The following is a 21627-nucleotide window of genomic DNA, read 5'->3' on the forward strand; positions in this document are numbered from 1 at the left end:
TGTGTGTCAAACCAATTTTGATGTTTTGTTTGTTTTTACAAGACCTGCACATAAAACTTAAAGGTTCTCTATGTGATGTTATGTGGTTTCTAAGCTAAAACATTTCTTGTCACATAGGCTTCAGCAAACATCTCCTCACCATCTGCTAGTTGCCTGTCCCCTGAATACACTGTAAAAATGTGGTTTCTGTGGACAGCCCAGCCTCCAAAAACGGCAACAAAAACATCCTGGTCCAGCCTGGACCATGAAACATAAACTGTTTCAACCAATCACAGACGAGATGCGCGTTTAGGAGAATTTCAGTTGCACGGGAGAGAGGGGCGAGTTAGCTCTCTGTTTTGTTTGAACGTCAACAGAAGTGACCCAACATCGCTTAGAGCATCTTTAAAATTAAAATAAAACAATTGTGATTTTATAGAATTTAACAGTGATTTTTTTTGCGGAATCCATGCTCTTTTAAGGGAAAATACATGCTTACATAATTGCAAAAGGGTTCTCAACTGGCTGATCTTTAATGCAATATCTACATTGCCCATTATCAGCAACCATTCATCCAATGTTGCAAAGGCACTTTCTGTTTACTAGTCTGATATTTTTTAAAAGGCTTACTGAGAAAACACCAGACAACAGAGCTTTTGCAATTATGTAAGCACATAATGTAATCTGAAAACTGCTTCCCTGAGTAAAAAAAACACAGCTGGTATTCTGTCTATAATGGAGTGGAATGGAAATGTCTAAGTGTCTGCAAACTTTTGACTGGTAGTGAATATAGTACACCATACCCCGACATTCTATGTGTAACCACATGCTAGGAAACCCAACAATATGCATCACACATGCATCATTGAAACACTTGAAGGCCAAGCGGAACTAGACAATTAAGTGGTTGTTATTAGGCTACGGATCTAATACCACTTAGCTACGTCTGTGTAAAACACAAGAAATGTTTTAAAATGTAAACTATGCAATGAATTAGCCTTTTGAAATTATGTGCTGTTTACGTGGTAGCAAATCCAAAAAATGACTAGTTAATACGGGAAACTCTGAGTGACGCTGCTAATTGGTCGTGACGTTAACCAATCAGGCTCTTCTTGTCTCTATTGCTGAGGTATTTTATAAATCCGCAGTCCGATGTCAGACTCACACAGTCGTGAGATGACCGCTCTAAATTGCTCCCTCCTCTTCCCAGCTCCACCTGTATAGATCTGCTTAGGATAGGGGTGTCTTTTTGATTCCGATCTATGCTTGTTGTGCTTGCTATGTTCTCACGCAGCAGCATTCTTCAGCAAAAATAGTATTCCTCATGCAGCTTTGTTTACGCAGCTCTGCAGCAGCAGCGTCTTGAGCAGATCTAGGCCTCCAAGACCAAGCATACTACCTTGTACTTACTTACATCAATAAATACATTCTCTTTCCATCTGTGAGTTTCTCGTCTGAAATAAAGGTAGAGGGACTTTTGACTGTTATCGACCATCAAATTAAAGGGTAATTAAGGACTTGCTGTTGGATGAGAAAATAAGATGCAGTCGATTCAGATCAAATGTTTGAGATAGTCTACTCATAGTCTGGCCATGCCCACCTAGATTTTCTTTCAGGGAGATATTAGTCTGGAACACCATAATTCAGTAGCATTTCCATCAAACCCCAGAAATGTAGGGCTAATCAGTGAGCTTGATGGTCTTTTGGTCCACCACTGTACGACTTCAAGCAGCGCTGCCACCGTCAACTTCAAGGGACCTAATCCAAACCCTAACCCTTGCCTATAACTCTAGCACCTTCCAGTCAGCGCTGCCTTGAAGTTGACGGTGGGGGCCCAAAAGACCACAAAACAAATCATCGACAAGAGGGGATGATGCTACAGTTTTGGAATTGAAAGCGGCTGTGGTAAACAGTAGTAGCAACGTCTGCAAATGTCAAAAATGTGTACTGTGGTACTGTCCTTAAAGTGTGTGATGAGGTCACTATATAACTGATGACCTGTCTAATGATGACATTCACAGACAGTGTTATATGATGTACTGTATTCACAAGCTAATATGCTGAATCGCAAATTTAGTATGTGTTCATTGTCTGTGGCAGCTCAATATATACTCTCCCCATTTGTGGTGGTGCTATAAAAAAAGCAATATGCAGAAATTCAGTGTGGCATATAATAATGGCATGAGGCTGCTGCTTAAAGTGCCACGATGGAGCAGTGCAAGCTGAATGTTTGTAAGTGTTGATGTAGCCTATCCACCTGTCCTGCTGTACTCAAGAATCTCATGAACAGATGTACAGTATGTGTAGACTGAGTCCTTCAACAGCATAATTGCAACACTAGTGAACCCTGCAATGAGTATGGTTAGGTTCACCTCAAGACTGTGGAACTATTGGCGTTTTAGTGTATATGCTAATATCTGAACACTCTTTTTGTGTATTGTGGAACTCTATTGTGGACTGTTGTAGTCATTTTTTATTGTATGTGTTTTGCTTTGTATTTGTCTTTTGCTATGTTGCTATGTATGTGCTATGGACCGTTTTTTGTATCCTGAATAAAGTAAGTAAGTAAGTAACAGCAAAAGTAGGTCTACATATGTTGTTTCCTGACTGTCGATTCTCCATACAAACAATGACTAAACTATTAAACTATTTGGACATCAAGTAAGGTTGATAAGTCACATTGGCTCCTGCTGGTGGCCAATTTGTTGAGTGAGCCAAATGGAACTTTAGCTAAGTTTAGCCAAGTAAGCAAACCAAATTTCCAAATTTTAGCTTAAAGGACGACTCAAGAACAACTTAGACCTTAGTCTATTTTTTGGAGTGTAAACCTTTGTTGCGGACCAAAACGGCATTCATTGGAGTAGTTTTTAATAAGACCGGATTATGCATTTACAAAGAAATATAGCATTAGCCTTGGGGTTAAGCTCGCTACAGCAAAGTAAATCGCTACTTTGAGCCACTTACAAGACTCAGAATGTCATTACACTTCTGTGAAACTATGGAAAGGGTCACTATGATAAAACAAAGTAAGTTTGAATTTGTAAGTGTACAGACAAAAAGGACTGTGCACAGGTTCTGCTTCTAGTGATTTCAGTGTGGAAGGGGTTGCATGCACAAAACATTAGCAGTCGTATAGTACCATTATATATATATTACCATTATGTATATATTACCATAGATATTATAGTTGATGGAAGGTTACTTTCTCTAGAGTTGCCACCGCTTTCCTTAATTGAGGATATGTTTGGTGTTAGCCAGGATAGAGAGCCAGATGCCCAGATACTGAGTCATTTTGTTAATACTACAGTATATGTCAAGGTGGTGTAGTTTTAAAACAATGTGGATTGAGGATGATATTTGTTTTATATTTCTGCACCTTTTTTTCTCCAGGTGCTGCTACGAAATCTAGACCTCATTACTAAGAAAATATGATACAGTTATCCAACATAATCACTAATTTTGAGGTATGCAAGCATGATAAGTGCTTACCCTGATCGAGAAACATCCAGTACATCTATATCCATGTCTACAAAACAACTTAATATACAACTATCAGAGTACTCCACATCGTGATTTGATTATTGATTACTCTGTGTATGACCTTATTTGGGTTAAGGTAATCAGAAAATTCTGTTTAGGCTATGTGGCCATGCTAATCTCTTTATGTTTATTTAATTTATTTAATTTATTTAACTTTTTTTTACAATTGTATTAAATATTTCTTACATTTTAGAATTTATATTAAATTCTTATTTTAGTAATCGCATTGTATGCCAGATAATTAAATACTCGATCTCCACATTTTTTGTGGGTGGGTGGGTGGGGGTATCCTCAGGTTGCAAGTATCCTTTGGGAGCCCTATACTGCAGTGATAATTAACTATATAAGACTCTATCAATCTCAGTATTTGAAAGCAAGAAAAAAAATACTACTACCTGGGCTAATCCAAGCTGCTTGTGCTCAATCAGTAGCCTATTGTACAATATGGCATAGGCTACTTACTTATTTTAAATCATTAAATATCCTGATTTTATGCCAGTATTTGTCAATATTTCAGGATTTATTGGAATATGCACTATGCAACAGTAGAATTTACCAATATTTTCAACTAATGCAGAATGTAAGACCAGCAATTGCCTAATGCTATCCTTGAATTCAAGATGAAGCAAAACATTCCCTAAAATAACAACTTTACAGCACCACCAATGGCACACTAAGTCCCCCATGTAGATCTGTGGTAATGATGTAACAGGGCACTGCAGCGAGATTGAGAGTGAGGGAGGAAGAAAGAGAGCAATGTGGGCTTACAACAGTGATGGATCAAAGTCATGCTGCAGTGCTAGAGCTCATTCTAATGCTAGTTCCTGTTGTAATTGTTAAGTAGACTAAATCAGACAATTATGTGCAGCAGGTCCAGTAGGTCCTCACTGTCTCCATCAACTGAAATAGGATTCTCCTCTCCTGCCATGGATCATCTCTGACTGCCAGAGGGACAAACAGTGGAAACAAATAGGAATATAACAGCTGCTAGATGGGCTTCTTTTAAATGAAATAACCTACTCAAAGTCAAAAACAACTTGCATAATGCAGGCTAAGAACACCCACTTCATCACCATGTTCCCTATTGTTAGCCTATAGGCTATCTGACAGAACTCGCGTTGTCAAGTTTATTGATTAAACATGGACCAGCAAGGTCGCATTTGCTTATTAGGCCCAAATGAAGGCTTGCACAAAAATGCAGTGACTGTTGGCTGCACTTAGGATACGTTTACCAAACATTTCGGAACCAGTTGGTTTATCTCAAATGTGTTAGACGACATAGGCTACACACGAATTGCACGCATTTGTTGAAAAACTGTGAATTGCCTTGAATATAGACAAATAACATCGTGGTCATCCTGATTGACAGCAACAGTTTATTTTCACGCGACCAGAACCTGGGTGCAGCAAATGAAGCTATGTCAATGACTAAGTTGTCATAATAGACTCGAAATCTCGTAAATGTATTGGATCGCATGTAGGCTAGGCTAAATCTCAATTCCCCCTCCCCATACCTTGCTGAAAAGGAGACGTAGGGAGTTATCGATTTACATTGGAATTCTGCATTAGCACTAATGGTGCAAAATCGGCGGAGGGAGGGGTGCAGTTATGAAATGGCACTGCCATTTAAACCACGATTAGCCTACCGGAGCTGCTGCTCGAACTTTCAGCAATTGTTTGAAAACAATCAGTGCTTTAAAAAAAGACATATGAATATTTAAAGGAAGGGTTAACAAACGGCATAGGCTATACCAAACAAACAAACACGCACGCACGCACGCACAAATAGCCTACACACACGCGCGGGCGCATCAATACCATAACAGACTGCGGTTGCGGGAACTGCGGCGGTAGAACGTCAGTTAACAAAACCACTAATTAGGCCTATTCCATCACTTTGTTAGCTATTCATTACATTGCAACCAGAGGAATCATATCTAAATGAGTTCGCTTGCAATCTAAGCTTAAATCAGACACAGAATCATTCAGTGTGCTACGCTGGCCAACGGGGCTAAATCTGCAGTAGCCTGCTGCTCAGGATTTTAGGAGCGACGCAATGCAAACAGATGAAGCAGTCTTAAACCGGACAGCAATTTCCCCAGTGCAGATGACTTAAACCTATAGTGCATCTTATGTTATCTAAGTGCACTCTGCTGTATATTGTCGAGGTTAGACAGTGTGATTAACAGCAAGCCAGACATCCTCTGCCACGATATTATCTTGCAGACAACAACACACAGCAGCTGCAACATTATTTTTCATATGACCGCAGTGTAAATAGAAAATGACTGGTTTTTAGTGGCGGTTAAAACGACTCACTGGATACAACAATAACTTAGAGGACGGCTAATAGGCAGGTGATGAAAAAAAGCCAGCGGCAACTCCCTTGCCTAGACAGTTCACAACGCGTGATGCTGCAGATTGCGGCTGAGAACACTTTTCACATATCAATTAATTTGGCTGTCGCCGGTAGTATAGGGTACTTACGGTTCGCAAAAACTGAATTTCATCTTCGCCTTCTCCTCCTTCAGCCATGGTTACCCACAGACAGTAGATTACACCCGAATGGAGTCGAATCTAAGGTGGCAGGCAAAACGTTATAGTAATGTAGGCAACGTCTCTCCTCGCCCGCTTATTGGGTGGATGGAATGATCAAAGGGAGGAGTTGTGCAGGTGTATGTGGGATGTAGCCTAGCCTACTGTAACCCAAACGTGCAACTCCCTCTTCTGGAAAAAGGCTGAAATAGCCTAAAGCTTGTCGCAACACCTGAAGTAGGCTAAACTAGCATAAATTCATAATGGCTCATAACCAAAACGCAGAACTCTTCTTTACTTTGTGTCCAAGGCAAGCTAAACGTGCAAGCTACGCCAAACGGTCTACATCTAAATAAGTTAATAAAAAAGAAGTTCTGCATACTTCCAGGGAATGTTCTCTTGATTCGTCAGTAGCAAGACTGTGAACCCCCAGTTTTAATGATGATGCATGACATTTTTTTACATTTTCAAAAGCAATTAACATTCCTCCCACCCTGTATGATGCTGAAGCACTGTGAATAAAGTACCATGGACAGCAACTTACAGATAACTAGACAACACATTTTAAAAACAGTTGTGCTCATGGGCGGACTGGCCATCTGGCATACCGGGCATTTTCCCGGTGGGCCGACGCACCTTTTGGGCTGATAGAATAGGCTATATAATTATTTTGCCCAACGATCGGCCCACAGGAAGGACAATCAGCGGCCCATTGGTTACATTTTCATATTGACACTGGAGTGATCCAATAACAGCTCACGTCAGGCCCCACCCCTTCAATTTTGGCTCAGAGCCAGGATTCTGTGAGCGCATCAAAAATTAATCGAAGTTGCCTACACGAAATTGCGGCGGTTGCCGGTAGGCCTAGTGACAATTGTGCAAAATTAACACCAATGTAGAAGCTTCAAAAATACAATATTGCAAGTAGGCTAGCATGTCAGCAACATGTTGAAGTTCGTTGAGTTTGAACGAGGATGTAAGCAAGCTTACAGAGCAGAGGGACAGTGCAGGTGGTGGAGAGTGCGAGCGAGCCTAGTTGAGGCTACATGATAAGAACTCAGTGGTGGAGCAGGTAGGCTATGTATGCCATGCTGACGCCTGACGATGATGATTATGATGACTTATTAATTGCGATAATGTAATGATATGGTAATGATAACATAGTAAGGTCGTGCTGTGATTATAATAACAAATAGCGCAATTTAAATTTTCTAAATGAATGATTTGCAAACCTGGACAGCAAAAGTGTCAAATCGACGTTAACTGATTCAGAAATCAGTTTCCGTCAGATGGCCAAAATTCAACATTGATTGCATGAGTGGTGGTTGGTCTCTCAAAGTAGATAAGGTTTCTATCTTGGAAGGGTTATCATAGTAAAGATGGGCTAAAACACTGTAGACTGACAGAAATGTAGGCTACAAAACGTCAAGTCATGCACAAGTCAACTATAACCTATATAATATGCTATACTGTTCCAAAATGCTTGTAGCTATACTGTTCCAAAATGTACCAGCAATGTAGGTACAGTAGGCAGTATATACAGGAATAAAATATTTCCAGCAACAGCCCTGTTTATTTTGTGTTGTTTCAGTTGTCCTACAGTGATAACTGGTATAAATTACATTAATGTCTACGACAATCTGGGTAAATTAACTCTTTACACATAGGCTTCAGTAATTTTTTGGTGCTGCTGTCAATTGAGCATTGTATAGTTTAAATGTAGCCTATTGGATAATTTGAAATGATACTTTGAATTCAAGCAGAAACTCTTTAATAATTGCTTGTATAGCCTACTTGAATATGGAGGTCATGTGCTCCATGGCTACCCCTGATCAGTCAGAGTGATAGCCAATGAGGCCTACATCACTTTCAGTGCTCCATGACAGTGTATTTAAGGGTAATACAAAGATTTTGTATTTAATTAGGCGTGCCCGAGTGATTTGAGGGCCGCTTGGGCCAAATATGCCAGTCCCAGTCCGCCCCTGGTTGTGCTTCCTGGAAAAAAAAGGTTGTGACTATGATTGGCAGTGTCAAGATGAACACAAGAAGTCTAATTTCGGATTTGCTGTTATCACACAGAATTTGGAGAAACAATTTAACATTAATCCCATAATAATGCTAAGACATTATGGTAGTTAAACTGATCTTAAATGTCTTGCAGCAGATTTGTCTTCATTAGTTGTTCTCGGGGATTGCACAGGGATTGTCTTGGTGGCAAGATATCCATTTACATCCAAAGTATGACCAAAGTCTGGATGAAGACGCAGCAGGTCCATCCTGGGAATGTGCCAACCTGTGGCCCCACCTCGCCAGACTATTTCAATTTTCTGAACAAGTTAATGATAGTTTTCAATTAGAAAATAGTATTTTGTATTTAAAATACGTATTTTAAATACATGTATTAGAAATACTGCCCATCCCTGGCAACATGGTAAAAAGATGAAAATGACTTGATTTTACTTTCAATTCCTTTTACATTCTCCAAGGTATTAACATTAACATTTTTCATAACTCCATGTAGGACGTTTCTGTACATAAATGTAAGCACTGTGGCAGTAGTAATGCAATATTTAGAAAATGTAGGGTACTCTTAATACTCAAGTACTTCAGTACTTTTACTTAAGTAGACATCTGACTGTTACTTTTACTTGTACTTGAGTAAAATTTAGCAAAGGGTATCTGTACTTTTACTCAAGTAATGAAGCTGTGTACTCTGTCCGCCTCTGGGCAATATACAAGTACACTTCAAATATGAAAGAAAATCCTCCACAGATGGGAATAGGCCTACAAAACTTTCAAGGCAATTTTCATGATCAATCGTATAGTCATGCAAAAAGTTTAACAAGTTTGGACAAAAACAGATAACTATGGGGGCAATATGTTACACTAAAACACAAAGAAATATCCCTCAAAACATCTAACAGGACAAAACAAAAGTAGCAGGGTACAAATAATGAAATGACAATGTTATATTTATTACAAGGCTATAAAGCACAACACATTATAGTTAATGAAACAGACAAAAAATAAGATTGCTGCAAGCAGTCATCACTGTCACCAAATGGCATAATGCACAAAATCTGTGTCCAGAATTACACAAAAACTATGCACTAAATCACATTAAACTTGGTGAAAAGGTGTAACATGGACCAATGGAAGAACCTGTGAAGAACCTGGAAGCACCTCTGATTTATGGGACACCTTGAGAAATTGTGGTCTCACTTTCACCAACACTGAATGATTTGAGCCATTGAGCCATTTGCCTTGGTGGAGCTTTGAACTCAAGAAACACTTCTTGGAATCATAATTCTAGACTTGGCTGGCTAACTTAAGGAACATTAGACCATACCTAATAATAGAGGCAGCCAAGCTCTTTAATGTGCTATGATCTTTCCCGCTCACAAAACACTATCAATGTACTATCAATGTAGACATTGTAAGACTGGCCAAACAGTTTTCCCAGTCAGAATCACTTAGAGGACTAGCTTACCCACTGAGTTAAGAGAGAGTAATATCTACCCTTTCAACCAAACATGTGTAATCATAGAACTGAACTAACTGTCTGAGACTTTGCCTTGTGTTGCATTATCTTACTTGATTATTTCTACAATGTTTTTGTCCATGTTTTTTTTTTTTAATTGTATGTACTTTATGTACTTCTTGATGGGTACACATCATACATATCTGGGTACCAGTCCATAGTTCTAATTGGTCACTTGTGAGAGATCATATTCTATATTATTTCTTTCTATATTAGCTTTGTAATAAGAATCAGGATCAGAGGATCAAAGAGAACCATTTGAATTTCTGGGAGTTTATGGGTGTTGTAAAACTATGGTGGTTGTAAAATTAACCTGACCCAGGGTTGTTATACCTGGAGAAACATTCAGACTTTAAATTCACTGCCGTGTTTGTTTGAGAAACCTGTTATTGCCAAGTGGGACACTAAATATTAATGGGAGATTTCAAGCTCCAACGGCCCCCTCCCATGGCTGTTGATGGGAGTGTGACCCAACTTGGCCACGACCATAGGTGTTACAGGCTTTGTAGTTATGTGATACAACGTGAATTATCAAAGTGAATCTGGAGTTGTATTTGTTGGTGTCCCTGGTTGTGAAATGTGTCCTAACCCACCATGAGTGTGTAGGGTGGTGGGTTCAGGACACGAGGGCGAAACAGTGGTAGACAAATTCCTTCAAAAAGCAAATTCCTTCACAAGCAGAGCTACCACAGTGGAAGACAGATTCCTTCAAAAATTACCGCTCTCCCAACATCTTGACAGTGTTTAAAGGCCCCCCTATGCAATATTTTCATTGTGATTGAATATATATCATTGTGATTGTTAAATGACCTGTTGAGGCGAGAATGGTGGCTTTCCCTGCTCCCTCTACGGTCTCCTAGTGGAAAACCAGCCTTGCAAGATCTGCACTAGCATCCCGGCAGTGTCTGAATCAGTAAGTCCCGTGAGAAGTGAGAACGAGCGGGAGACACAAAATGCTTAAAATTCTCAGGACATACACACGTCCCCCTCAAGCCCCGATTAGCCATGCTGGCTAGCTATTAGATGGCTTCATTTTTTAGATGTTCATCATGGCAGAGCCAGCGAAAAGACCAAAAAGACGGTTGCGGAGGAGGTTAAGAGGTTTTTACAGCAGTGTTGTGAAATATGCAGCCCAAAGCTGTAGGGGGAGTTCCGTAGAGAAAAATGCGACAACAAAAGTGAGAAATCAGCGAAGAAATGACTGGAGTTACAGAAGGGCCCTTTAAAATAGACATCCATGAACAGACAATCTCATTGAATTGAAACATTTTTTTTCAATAAACAGAGTTGTTTCTTATGTTTGATGGATGGATGGATGGATGGATGAGATGGTTCTTGAGGTTTTCAAAGCATGTGTGCACCCATCTGTTTCTACATACACTAACAATACACACAGCATCGGGAATGAATCATTTAAAATGCATATGAAAGTTCATAGTGGCCGCCATTTGGCCGCCAGTGGCTGCGCCACTACAGTTATGTTTTTGGGGGACTTGACTCGGAAGAGTAGTGGACACGACTTGGATTTTTTTTTTCGAACCTGGACTCAAGACTCGAGGCATAGTGACTCGACTAAAACACTGGTACTGGGGTGCACATGCAAGTGTTCAGATTGGTTCTGTCCATTCACACAGATTTCACCGGAGCAGATCTTGCACACAACTTCGGTAGCCTATGTCTTAGCTGTCCACTTTCATCAGGTCATATATATATAGCCTATAATATGCTGTGTAACTGTAAGCTATAATTTTATGTAGAAAATGTAAAATTGGATTCTGTAGACATATGGTAATTACAGTCGTCTATCGCAATGTTTTACTGTACACATCGTCAAATGCCAATTAACCCTAAGTGCAGTGCTGTCCGCCAAAAAGAGCATCTAGTCTCATGGCCAAAAAGCTCAATTTTGGAATAACAAATCTTTCCATTTGACCTTAGAGTCTCACATGTCTTTGGGCAAACTTTGAGATTTAATAAGAGCTTTGCCACTTAGCCATAGTTTTGACTGGTGAAGAACTCGAGCAAAAGTTTTATGCATAGTTTCTCCCATCTCAGCTGCTGAAGCTATTAACTACTTCAGACTGATCATAGGTGCCTTGGTGCCTTGAACGGTCACTCAGTTTGTGGTGACAGCCTGCTCTAGGCAGAGGCACATTTGCCATATTCCGTACATTCCTTAATGATATATTTTACTGAACTACCGAAGACGTTCAGTGACTTGAATTTTTTTTGTAGCCATCCCCTCACTTATGCTTTTCAATAACCTTTTCTTTGCATTGTTGTTCTTTTGTCTTCAAGGTGGAATTATAGCCTGTAGATGGTGGTGTTGAGTGAAGGGTTGTCAGTAGGGGATGTTGAGAAATTGGATGTGGATATCGAAATGTACCCCCCCCCCCCCCTCCGCCCCCACCCACACCATTACACCCCTGCCCCAACACACACACCTCACCCCTTCCCCACCCACATATAAAACCTGAGACCTATACAAAACCTATACAACCTGAGATGGTGTAGCAGCTTCAGTAAACTTTAAAAAGGCAAAAGGCCCCTTTTTTTTACAGTTCACACATGTAGAGGGCAGATATGTACGACGGAGTATTAGGGCCACACATGAAGAAAAAAATATTTTTGCCATGGCGAGATTAAACTCGACATTTCGAGAATAAAGTTGAAATATCATATCTACTTTAATCTCGACGTGTCGACTTTAAAGTCGACATGCTGACATTAAACTCGCAATACAGTTTAAACATAGCATACACAGTTTAAGCTAGCCTACACTAACACACAATATGTTACATGAATAATGGGCTTCAAATCAAATAGGTGTTATTTTCAGATAGATTGCAGATATTCAGATAGATTGCGTCTTGTCTGTTAACTACTCATTGCAGTCATCGTGAAGTGCTGTATCTCGCGGTTGGAAATACCATGCACTATGCCGTTTAGGCTATATAGCTAGAATAATACATGTATCCAATGATATAATGTTTCTATACAAAATGCTATTTCACTCTGTTTTACGTGTGTAAGGCCACCGCACATTCAAATAACTGCCCTTCATGAACCAGGCCGTCACTCTCCATAGGTTAACTAATTTCTCTAAAACTGCTTTTCCATGTCTCACCTGCAATAAACATAGGAGGCTATAAACACAGGTACAGTGGGTCCCAGTTAAGTTTGGACGGGTTCCTTCATGAATCACACACCCCATTTTCTCAGCAGAAATGGCACAAACTGCAGTTGACACAAACAACCACAAGGTGTCACTTGGGAGTTCTGCCACTACTATTTTTGATGCGACTTGACTTAACTGCTTCCATGACGCTGTGAGCCATTACCAAACATATATGATAATACAATAGCGTGAGTTTATATATCTTATACCCCGTGGGGTATATCTTGTACCCCAAGGGTACTTAAATTGATCACGGTAGTTTAAGCTTACACTTAAACAGACAAAACATCCTAATATGAAAATGTAGATGCAATTGTTGTAAAATGGTGCAGTTCCTTTAAGAAAGCCCTGTGCGCAGGGAGAGAAAGCGAGAGGGGATATTTGTGTTAGAACTTAGATGCGTGTGGAAAAAGTAGACGTGCTGTTGAGACTGGAGCGAGTCATATTCAAAATAATGCAAAAAATGCATTCAAACGAAAAAGATATCAAAGCACCTTTTGCGTTTTTTTAAACAGCTGGACAAATGATTTAGCTATGTATTATAGCCTGTACACCAGCAATTGTTGAACATTTACCTGTACAAGTGCATTGACAGTAGCTCAGCCTAACAAACATGTTGCATGTTGTAGGCCTACTGTAGAAATTTCACTTAAATTGCAACCGCAACATGCCTGCTTGCCGACGTTCAAACAACAACGAAAAATATCAACAAGAGGGTTGAGTCTGAATGACACGGTGTTCAGACTCATATTGCTTCTCATAACCATCTATAAAAAAAGTGTTTTCTTTTCTTTTTTAGCACGTCCGAATCCCAGGACATAACGCACTGGACCTTATAATAGGCTCGAGATATAATTCCAAAGGGGCAGATATGGGCCTACTGCACTTAAAACTTAAAAAGATTGAACGAAGCTTCCCGAAATTTGAAATTGCGATCAGTGACTGGCATCGGGTGAACAAAGCTTTTCGAAGTTGAACAGGCTAGGCTATTAAAAACTATTTGCGCACCTCAATGTCACAGGAGAGAAAGGGCTCTCCCTTCTATGAATTGAAAGACGTTAGGCTACCTGCAAACTGGCCTATGATTTCATTGCTGAGTTTGCGAAGCAAGACAATGTTTTTTTTCCTGAGTCAGGATATGGCGAGTCAGTGTCATTTATTTGTCCAATGTTAGCCTACAGACCAGTTTCCATAGTGCACAACTTATCAACAGTTTAAAGGAACCGTATGTAAGATTGTGGCCAAAACTGGTACTGCAATCATTTTCAAATTACTGTAGAGCGGTGTATCCCCTCCCCCTCCCCCCTGACTCAAGGTTGCCAACCCAGATGCCGAAACACTACTGACTTTGTGATTAGTAGATAGGTAGAGGGTGGTGCATCAGGCCAAAACACAACATGACAAGACAAAACACAACATCAACATTAGTTGAGTGCTGCAACTTCACTTTTTAAATGACAATATCTTGGCCGGACTACTGTTGTCAGTGATATAAGTATTTGAAATGAACATGATTTCTTAATGTCTAGTGACATATCAGGGCCATTTTATGATTAATTGAAATACATGTCTTGCATACGGTTCCTTTAAATGTCGTGTGTGTTTCTGCTGATTGACAAATACCGTTCAGCACAATGATTCATGCCCAATTAATTGCCCCTGTTAAAGTGTTCGCCTTTGTAACACTATTTGGTTTCATGATGTAGCCTATGATGAAATATGTGACTCAGCTAATGTTATAGGCTATACAATTTCCCCTCTTAAAGACAAGCTGGTATAGCTTATTAGACTAGGCTACTATTAAAATGCACCGACGGTAGCCTTGGCTGTGTTAAGTAAGCTATCGCATGATTTCATGCAGGGATGGATTACTGAACAGGCCTACCGGGCCCAGGCCCAGGGGCCCAAGGGGTCAGGGGGCCCTGAAGCCCAAGCCTTTGCATGGAATCATTGCCTCATTATCAACAAATCAGGATGTAGGCTATGAATCTGATTGAATTTAATATTGGCCATCCCCAAAATGCACCAGAATACAGGAAATCACATCAAACAAATTTTAAACATTCTGGGGGAGGACCCCCAAACCCACCCTCCCACATATACGACAATTAGTGGGGGCCCTTAATACATCTGGGCCCAGGGGCCTGAAAGTTTATAATCCGCCCATGATTTCATGCACGTAAGTTCATGCATCTGTAGCAGGGTTAATTATGCTTCCCTGAATTCCCCCATCGTTTCTACAAGTTCTATTGTAGTTTCCCACGCCACTGTGGTACAGTAGGTTGTAGGGAGGTATGGCTTGGGTGTGGCAGGGGTCGGTTCCCACGCTGAAGACCCCTTAAGTGTTCATGTAGCCCCCTTCTCTGCCTCTTTTGCTACTGTCCTGAGGCAGAGGTATGTGGAGTCTTGCATACAATACATCATATCTTTTATTTATGCTTTTATGGTTACTTGTATGGTGCATTTTTCACATAGAACTGTTTTCTGGTGTTGCACACCTTATATACGAGTTATGTTTATTTAAATCACTGTTTTTATGTTAGCTCGTTACACAATGCACATTGCCTCAGTTCTACATGCTAGAGTCTGCTAACGTGGCTGCAGGTGTAGCGACGTTAACTAGTTAGCTTACAGACTTTCATACTGGTGAATTGACTGAATGCATTTAAACGTGGTTTACCTGTTTGATTGGCAGGAGCTGTGATGCGACTGGCTCGCTCCCTGTCTGATGTGTTTGTTTTGTGTTATATTTCAGGCATGCCATGTTTGTTTAATGTACCTTTGTGTCTTGTGTCTGTGTCTTGCCGCGCGCTCTCTTTTGCTACTGTCCTGAGGCAGAGGAGCTGTGATGCGACTGGCTCGCTCCCTGTCTGATGTGTTTGTTTTGTCTTATATTTCAGTAAAAGAGTCAAAGACCAGGTCGGTTGTGGCGTCTCTCATTATACACAACACAGAGAACGTGGTAGAGGGAAAACTGCCTCTGTTACACATCTGTCAAGTTCGCACAGGGCCTCGCACCCCCTTGCGATGGCCCTGCAGCTCCTCCGAAGACAGCGAGGAAAAAGTTAAAATATGCGATAAACCCGGGAAAAGTTGACAGGTTTTTTTCGGTCCCGGTGTGAATTTGTGAAATTGTGCAAACGACAGCCTTTTCAAGGCATTTCAAGGATGGAGTCGTAGCATGCAAGCTCCCAAATTGACCCAGTAGCCAACAGAAGGCATCAATAAATTGTTGGGACTGGGGAGGGTCATGCGTTTTTTCTCAATCACTTTGGAGGGTCATAAAAATGTCTTGCTGGCGAGGGAGGGTCACGTCTTTTTTGACTAACGCTCCCAAAACTCCTCCGGTAGCCCCTTAAATAAATAACGAACAGTCCCTAATTGATTATAGCCTGTAGGCCTACACCAGCAATTGTTGAACATTGACAGTAGCCCAGCCTAACAAGCAGATGTTGCAAAAGACATCAAAAGACGCAATTAATCAGAAATAAATAATGTAATCTGCATCGCTTTATTTAACAAACTGCAAGCAACAAGAGGGTTGAGTTCGCTGTGAGGCCAAACCCAAGAGCAGAGCCTATCTGTTAAGGCACTCGATAGGCTATATGGTAACGAGCTGTGTGCGCCTGGAAAGACAATAGAAGATGCTTTCTGAATAGCACAGCGAAGACGGCTCTGGTCATCCCATACCCTCCCCCCACTTCCTGTAGCCTACCATTATGACTTGTTGCCGTTTTGGGACATTAAGCTTTTTCATGTTAAGCCCCCCTCCCCCACCCCCTTCTTTCACAAGCAGTGGGGGAGCGCGGGGTACAAAGTAATACTTTTTGGTAGACAAAGTCAGGACAGATATTTTAGAGAGAAGGAGAGACGCCGGTGCAGCTCAGATGTCTTCTTAATTTTCTTTATTCTTTAGTAAAAGGTGCAGAACATTATTCAACTTTGACTAACGTTTCGATGTGTCGATGTTTTTGACTAACGAACATCGAAACGTTAGTCAAAGTTTAATAATGTTCTGCACCTTTTACTAAATAAAGAAAATTAAGACATCTGAGCTGCACCGGCGTCTCTCCTTCTCTCTAACACTTTTTGGCTTTGGCTAAATATTTCTAAAATCATTTGAGTTTCACTAGTTACATGTTTTAACAAGCAACACTTGTTATTGAACTAATAACAGACGTGTGTCGAAAATTGACTTTATTTTCCATACGGAGAAATAACATATGCAGAGTCTAACCAAGGTCAATCTTGCCAAAAAAGCCCTCAAACCTGAAAACACATGAGGCAAAAGTGCAAAACATCACAAAACTAACACGCGCATATTTTTGTATTGCAATCATTGTAGCATACAGTTGTAAGAGCGCGTAACAGTCGTTTTACTCCCCGTATGCGCTCATCATAAAGAACGTTTAACGTGTCCCAAAAACAGCTATCAATTAATCACCAAACGTCTTATAAGCCTAAGCATATATACTATTTTGATCCCGTGGGGGAATATGTGTGCATGTATACTTTATTTATGCACTATGTGTACATATGTGCGCATGTAGGCTACTAGTACATGGGGTGGTCGGGAGGAGGACAGCTTCTCTCGTCCCTAGACATTCAGCAATAGGCTGTTTTGCATCCATTACAAACAAGCAATGTGAAATTCTAGGATTGGGGAGAGCGCCTAGTATGCCTAGTCTAGTGCATAAGCATGAAGTTGAACCTTTAGATCAGTGGTCCCCAAACTTTTTCTTCCGAGGGCCAGCTCACTATGCCTGGCTCTAAGAGAGGGCCAGAGACTGAGTATATCAGTAACCATGAATAGCTTAGTGCTGTGAACAACAGCAGTCTATCTTAGTTGAATATTCCATTACATTTAATCTACTGCAATTTAATACCATTGTTAGCGGTGTTTATGTTGCCATCATGCCATATCAGTGTAAAATGTGGCTCAAATGAAATAATACTGATAAAAAGACTTTAGCATTCCCAAAAGTATTAGCAGGGAGTCCCAAAAGTATATTTTATTCAAAATGTGTGAACTCTGAACTCTGTCTTTGCATACACAGCTCACATTGTGAACAAGTAATATCCTACAAATAATTCAAATAACTCAAACTATGAGAGTTTTATGAAGTGCTGGCAAAAACATCTGAAAAGACCACCATTCTAACTTTCACTCACCTGATGAGAACTTTGTGAATTGTGAATTTGTATGAACATTTGAAGGAGTGAATAAAAAATAGAAATAATTATCCCAGAAAGTCCAGAAATATGACTTGAATAGAAGTTAGTTAGTTATTAACAATTAATTGATAAACTTTTAGAATACTTTGAGCACTGATGCAGTCAGTGTCATAGGCCTCTTACATGTTTGCAGGTAGGCCTACATTTCATTCCGTTTTCGATGGCAAACGCAAAACAGCGCCAAAACGAGTATTACATGTGTACTGTTAAGACTCGCCATAGAGAATGAATGGGGGAAATTACGGAGGTTATAGTTTGACGATGTCGTACTCCCGTGCGGGCCAGATGCTATACCACGGACATGACTTGGGGGGCCACCCAAAATGAGGTGGCGGGCCGTAGTTTGGGGACCACTGGTTTAGATGAAAAACACTCTTTAATAATAGGCCTACAATAAATAAATAAACCGCTAATGACGTTTAGGCTACTTTTGACCATCGCATTTATCGCCTGTAACTCCGTGACAAGGACCTACGGGAAAGTATTTGGATGAGCAATGGAGGTTAATGTTATGTTTTGTTCACATGATATAGGCCTATGTCTAATTATTGTTGCAGTCGAAGAAAACGGGAATGTTTAATTCGTCCTCCCTTTCAATCGTCCCGAGCGGTCGTTCTCTCTCCAAACTAACTTTATTCTCAAAATGTTGAGTTTAATGTCGACACGTCGAGATTAAAGTCGACATGATATTTCAACTTTATTCTCGAAATGTCGAGTTTAATGTCGACATGGCGAGTTTAATCTCGTCATGGCAAAAATATTTTTTCCTTCATGTGTGGCCCTAATACTCCGTCGTAGATATGGGATTAATTCAGGGCCATTACTAATTTAACTTGAAAAGATGTTCACAAATTAACACAGATGTGTAATTAAGTTTGTGTGAGTGTGTGTGTTAAAAAAAGACATAATTTACATGTGTTAATTGTTTATTTGATAGTGGTTTTGGACAAAAAACAGGTCAAACAGTCATACATACCACTGACATGTTATTGTGCCTAAACTTATAAATAAATAAGTATATTTGACTTTTGATTTTGGCATGCTATGATATTATTGAAAATGTAAGCAACTTGAAATACTGGATCCAGAGTGTCTGAAAGTACCCTCAGTCCTCAGAGGGTTAAAAACCCCAGGAAGACTTGGTTGAGTGTTTAAGATTAAAGGCTTTTCATCTTTATCATTGATTAAAGGCTTGCTAAATACATTTGAAATATTGTGTTTACCCTTAATTTTGCTTTGATTTTTTAAAAGTAAAGGGTGCCTTCGACCCTTATGTAAGGAATAAGGGCCACAGAGGTGTCCCACTAAACAGTATGATTGGATGAGTCAAAGAAATAGAAGTCAACACAAAGCGGAGTGGAGTTTCCTCTGCGGAGTCTATTCATGTAGTATAATGTGACACCTAAAAGGTCATTATCCCATTATCCCCCTGATTCCCATACATATCGCCAACAAAGGAAACATTTAGTTTGTAGCACGATAAGGATATAACTGGGATATCCTTCAATCTAGTGAATTTGTTACTAAACGCCATAATTAACCAGTGTCTGGCATCATTCCTTTTATAGCCTTGGCCTATGCATTACCCCTTGCTCTAATAGAGGATTAGATAGATTCATTAAACCATGGGTTGTCTTTACCACAAACTCTAAATCTTCTCAGAGGTGCATTCTTATTAATTAGGGCTAAGAAGGTTGTCTGCCATTTTACTGGCAAGGTCACTATTAAAAGGACCATGCAACAATGCTTGGTCATTAAAATGATTCTTTTAAAAAATGTGTGTTAAAAGACAAGAACAAACCTGACGTTTAAAAATACACTTCTAAAAGTCCTGAGAATTATGTAAACACTGGATAAAGGGTTGATCCTGGAATCACAGCAGCAGGTGTGGATCAGTCAGTAGCATAGCCGATGATTGGTCCCAACCAGCGTTCCACATCAGCTACGGATATCTGTTTTCTGTTGGCATAGTCTTCTACCTATAAAAACACATAAAAAAAAAACCCATTTATCTATTAGTTGACAACTATTAAGTTAATTTGAAATTCCTCAAAATTGAATATTTGACATGCTCCTCTATGACCGTAAATATCCTTGGCATTTGGACAAAGCAATACATTTGAGGACATCATCGTGGGCTTTAGGAAACAATGATCAATTTTGTTCTGCATTAATTGTAGAGTGAATCAATTTATCAAGAAAAATAGTAATCAACAGATTACTCCACTACTAAAATAACTTAACTGCAGCCCTATTATTTATTCAGTCAGACTAAAGCCTGGTTTACAGTCTATCTAAACATAAATAAAGCAAAACCTGTTTGACATAGCTCTGACACTTATACACTTATTCCACATCTGAGTTCATCCTACATTAGGTTTGAAGGCTAACAGGGTAAGATATATGCCCCTGTAAAACAATTTTTTTTCATTTATATTTTTGCTTTTACTACTATATTTATTTATTTTTGTGAAAACCTTGGGTCAATTGCATTGTGTTTAAGTGTGCTATATAAATAAATGTGACTTGAAAAACAATAGCTATATTCAAATGTCTGGAATACTTGCATTCATGAGACTGTAAGGCGAAAAAAAATCTCATATCCATTTATTGAGGGGTGGGGGGGATGGGGTGGGAGAGGGGGTGTATTAGGGGTGTATTGGGTCTAATTGAGTGCCTGTCACTTCGACGTTCGTGAGGGAAACCTTGCAATTGTAACACAGTTTAAAGGCTGCTGATGTTTGGATGCAATTCATAACGTTTTCTACATAGTTAAAATAAATGTTCGTACTTCTCCTTGGGACAAACACTTTTGAATTTCATTGTCAGAGTCAGAGTCATTCAGTGTCAGAGTCAATAAAATGAGTCCTTCAACGAAATTGACAAGCAGCTGTAAGTAGGCTAAGCATGCTAAATCCGACATCCAAAGAGTATTCTCAATGGGTAGATACTGCTTGATTGCATAACTTAACTTAGTTTAGTCTCTTCAATGTAGCCTACTATGTTGTGATAAGATCTTAGCAGAGTTAACTTCAATGCAGCAGTTTTGAACAAATTTACACAGCATGGTCACGATGCTAAGCGGATTTAATAGCAATTTAGCCAGACGTCTTCTATGCAATGCTTCTATGTAGCAACAACAATTCTTCAACAATCGTGAATATTTTGTTAAATGTGCAGAGGAGGGGCAGCGGGCTACGAGAGAGAGCGGGGCGGGGCAAGGAAAGGCTGCGTGCGTAAAAAGGCAATGCAAGGATTTGATCTTATATTTAGCTTAAATTAAATTAAACATATAATATTCATGTGTGGCGGCTGATTTTTATTTTGTGGCGCCCCGCCACAGATTAGTCAATGTATGGGAAACACTGCTCTGTGTTTGACCTCCACACATGCAGTGTGGCTTACCATACAGCATGTCACCTTACTTTCCCCCTTTTAGAACAAAGACTACCTCTGGATGTCATTCCTAAATGATCTGTAAATGTATGGAATGAATGTAACATATTCATGTTTGGTCTTACATTGATCCTTGTAATGTGGAGTTCATGGGTATATGCATAATTGTAGACTAAGAACTACACTGTAGTCTGTATTTGAATCTCACACCTATCCTTTCATA

At 39.8% G+C, this 21627-nt stretch overlaps 2 protein-coding genes across 5 annotated transcripts in view; both read right to left on the reverse strand.

The window, feature by feature from the left end:
* Positions 1–6140, reverse strand: part of ryr2a (ryanodine receptor 2a (cardiac)) — a 113357-nt gene extending 107217 nt beyond the window's left edge. For all 4 annotated transcript variants that reach the window (XM_042082563.1, XM_042082562.1, XM_042082561.1 and 1 more), the window contains exon 1: positions 6007–6140. In XM_042082563.1, coding sequence (XP_041938497.1) covers positions 6007–6054 — 48 coding nt within the window. In that variant the 5' untranslated portion in view covers positions 6055–6140. The remainder of the gene's footprint in view (positions 1–6006) is intronic.
* Positions 6141–18914: 12774 nt separating this feature from the next.
* mtr (5-methyltetrahydrofolate-homocysteine methyltransferase) overlaps positions 18915–21627 on the reverse strand; it is a 51608-nt gene continuing 48895 nt past the window's right edge. Inside the window, exon 33 of the mRNA XM_042082582.1 lies at positions 18915–19987. Within this exon, the coding sequence (XP_041938516.1) occupies positions 19901–19987 (87 nt within the window). The 3' untranslated portion in view covers positions 18915–19900. The remainder of the gene's footprint in view (positions 19988–21627) is intronic.

Source organism: Alosa sapidissima, chromosome 24 (assembly GCF_018492685.1).
Source record: "Alosa sapidissima isolate fAloSap1 chromosome 24, fAloSap1.pri, whole genome shotgun sequence".
NCBI lineage: Eukaryota > Metazoa > Chordata > Actinopteri > Clupeiformes > Clupeidae > Alosa > Alosa sapidissima.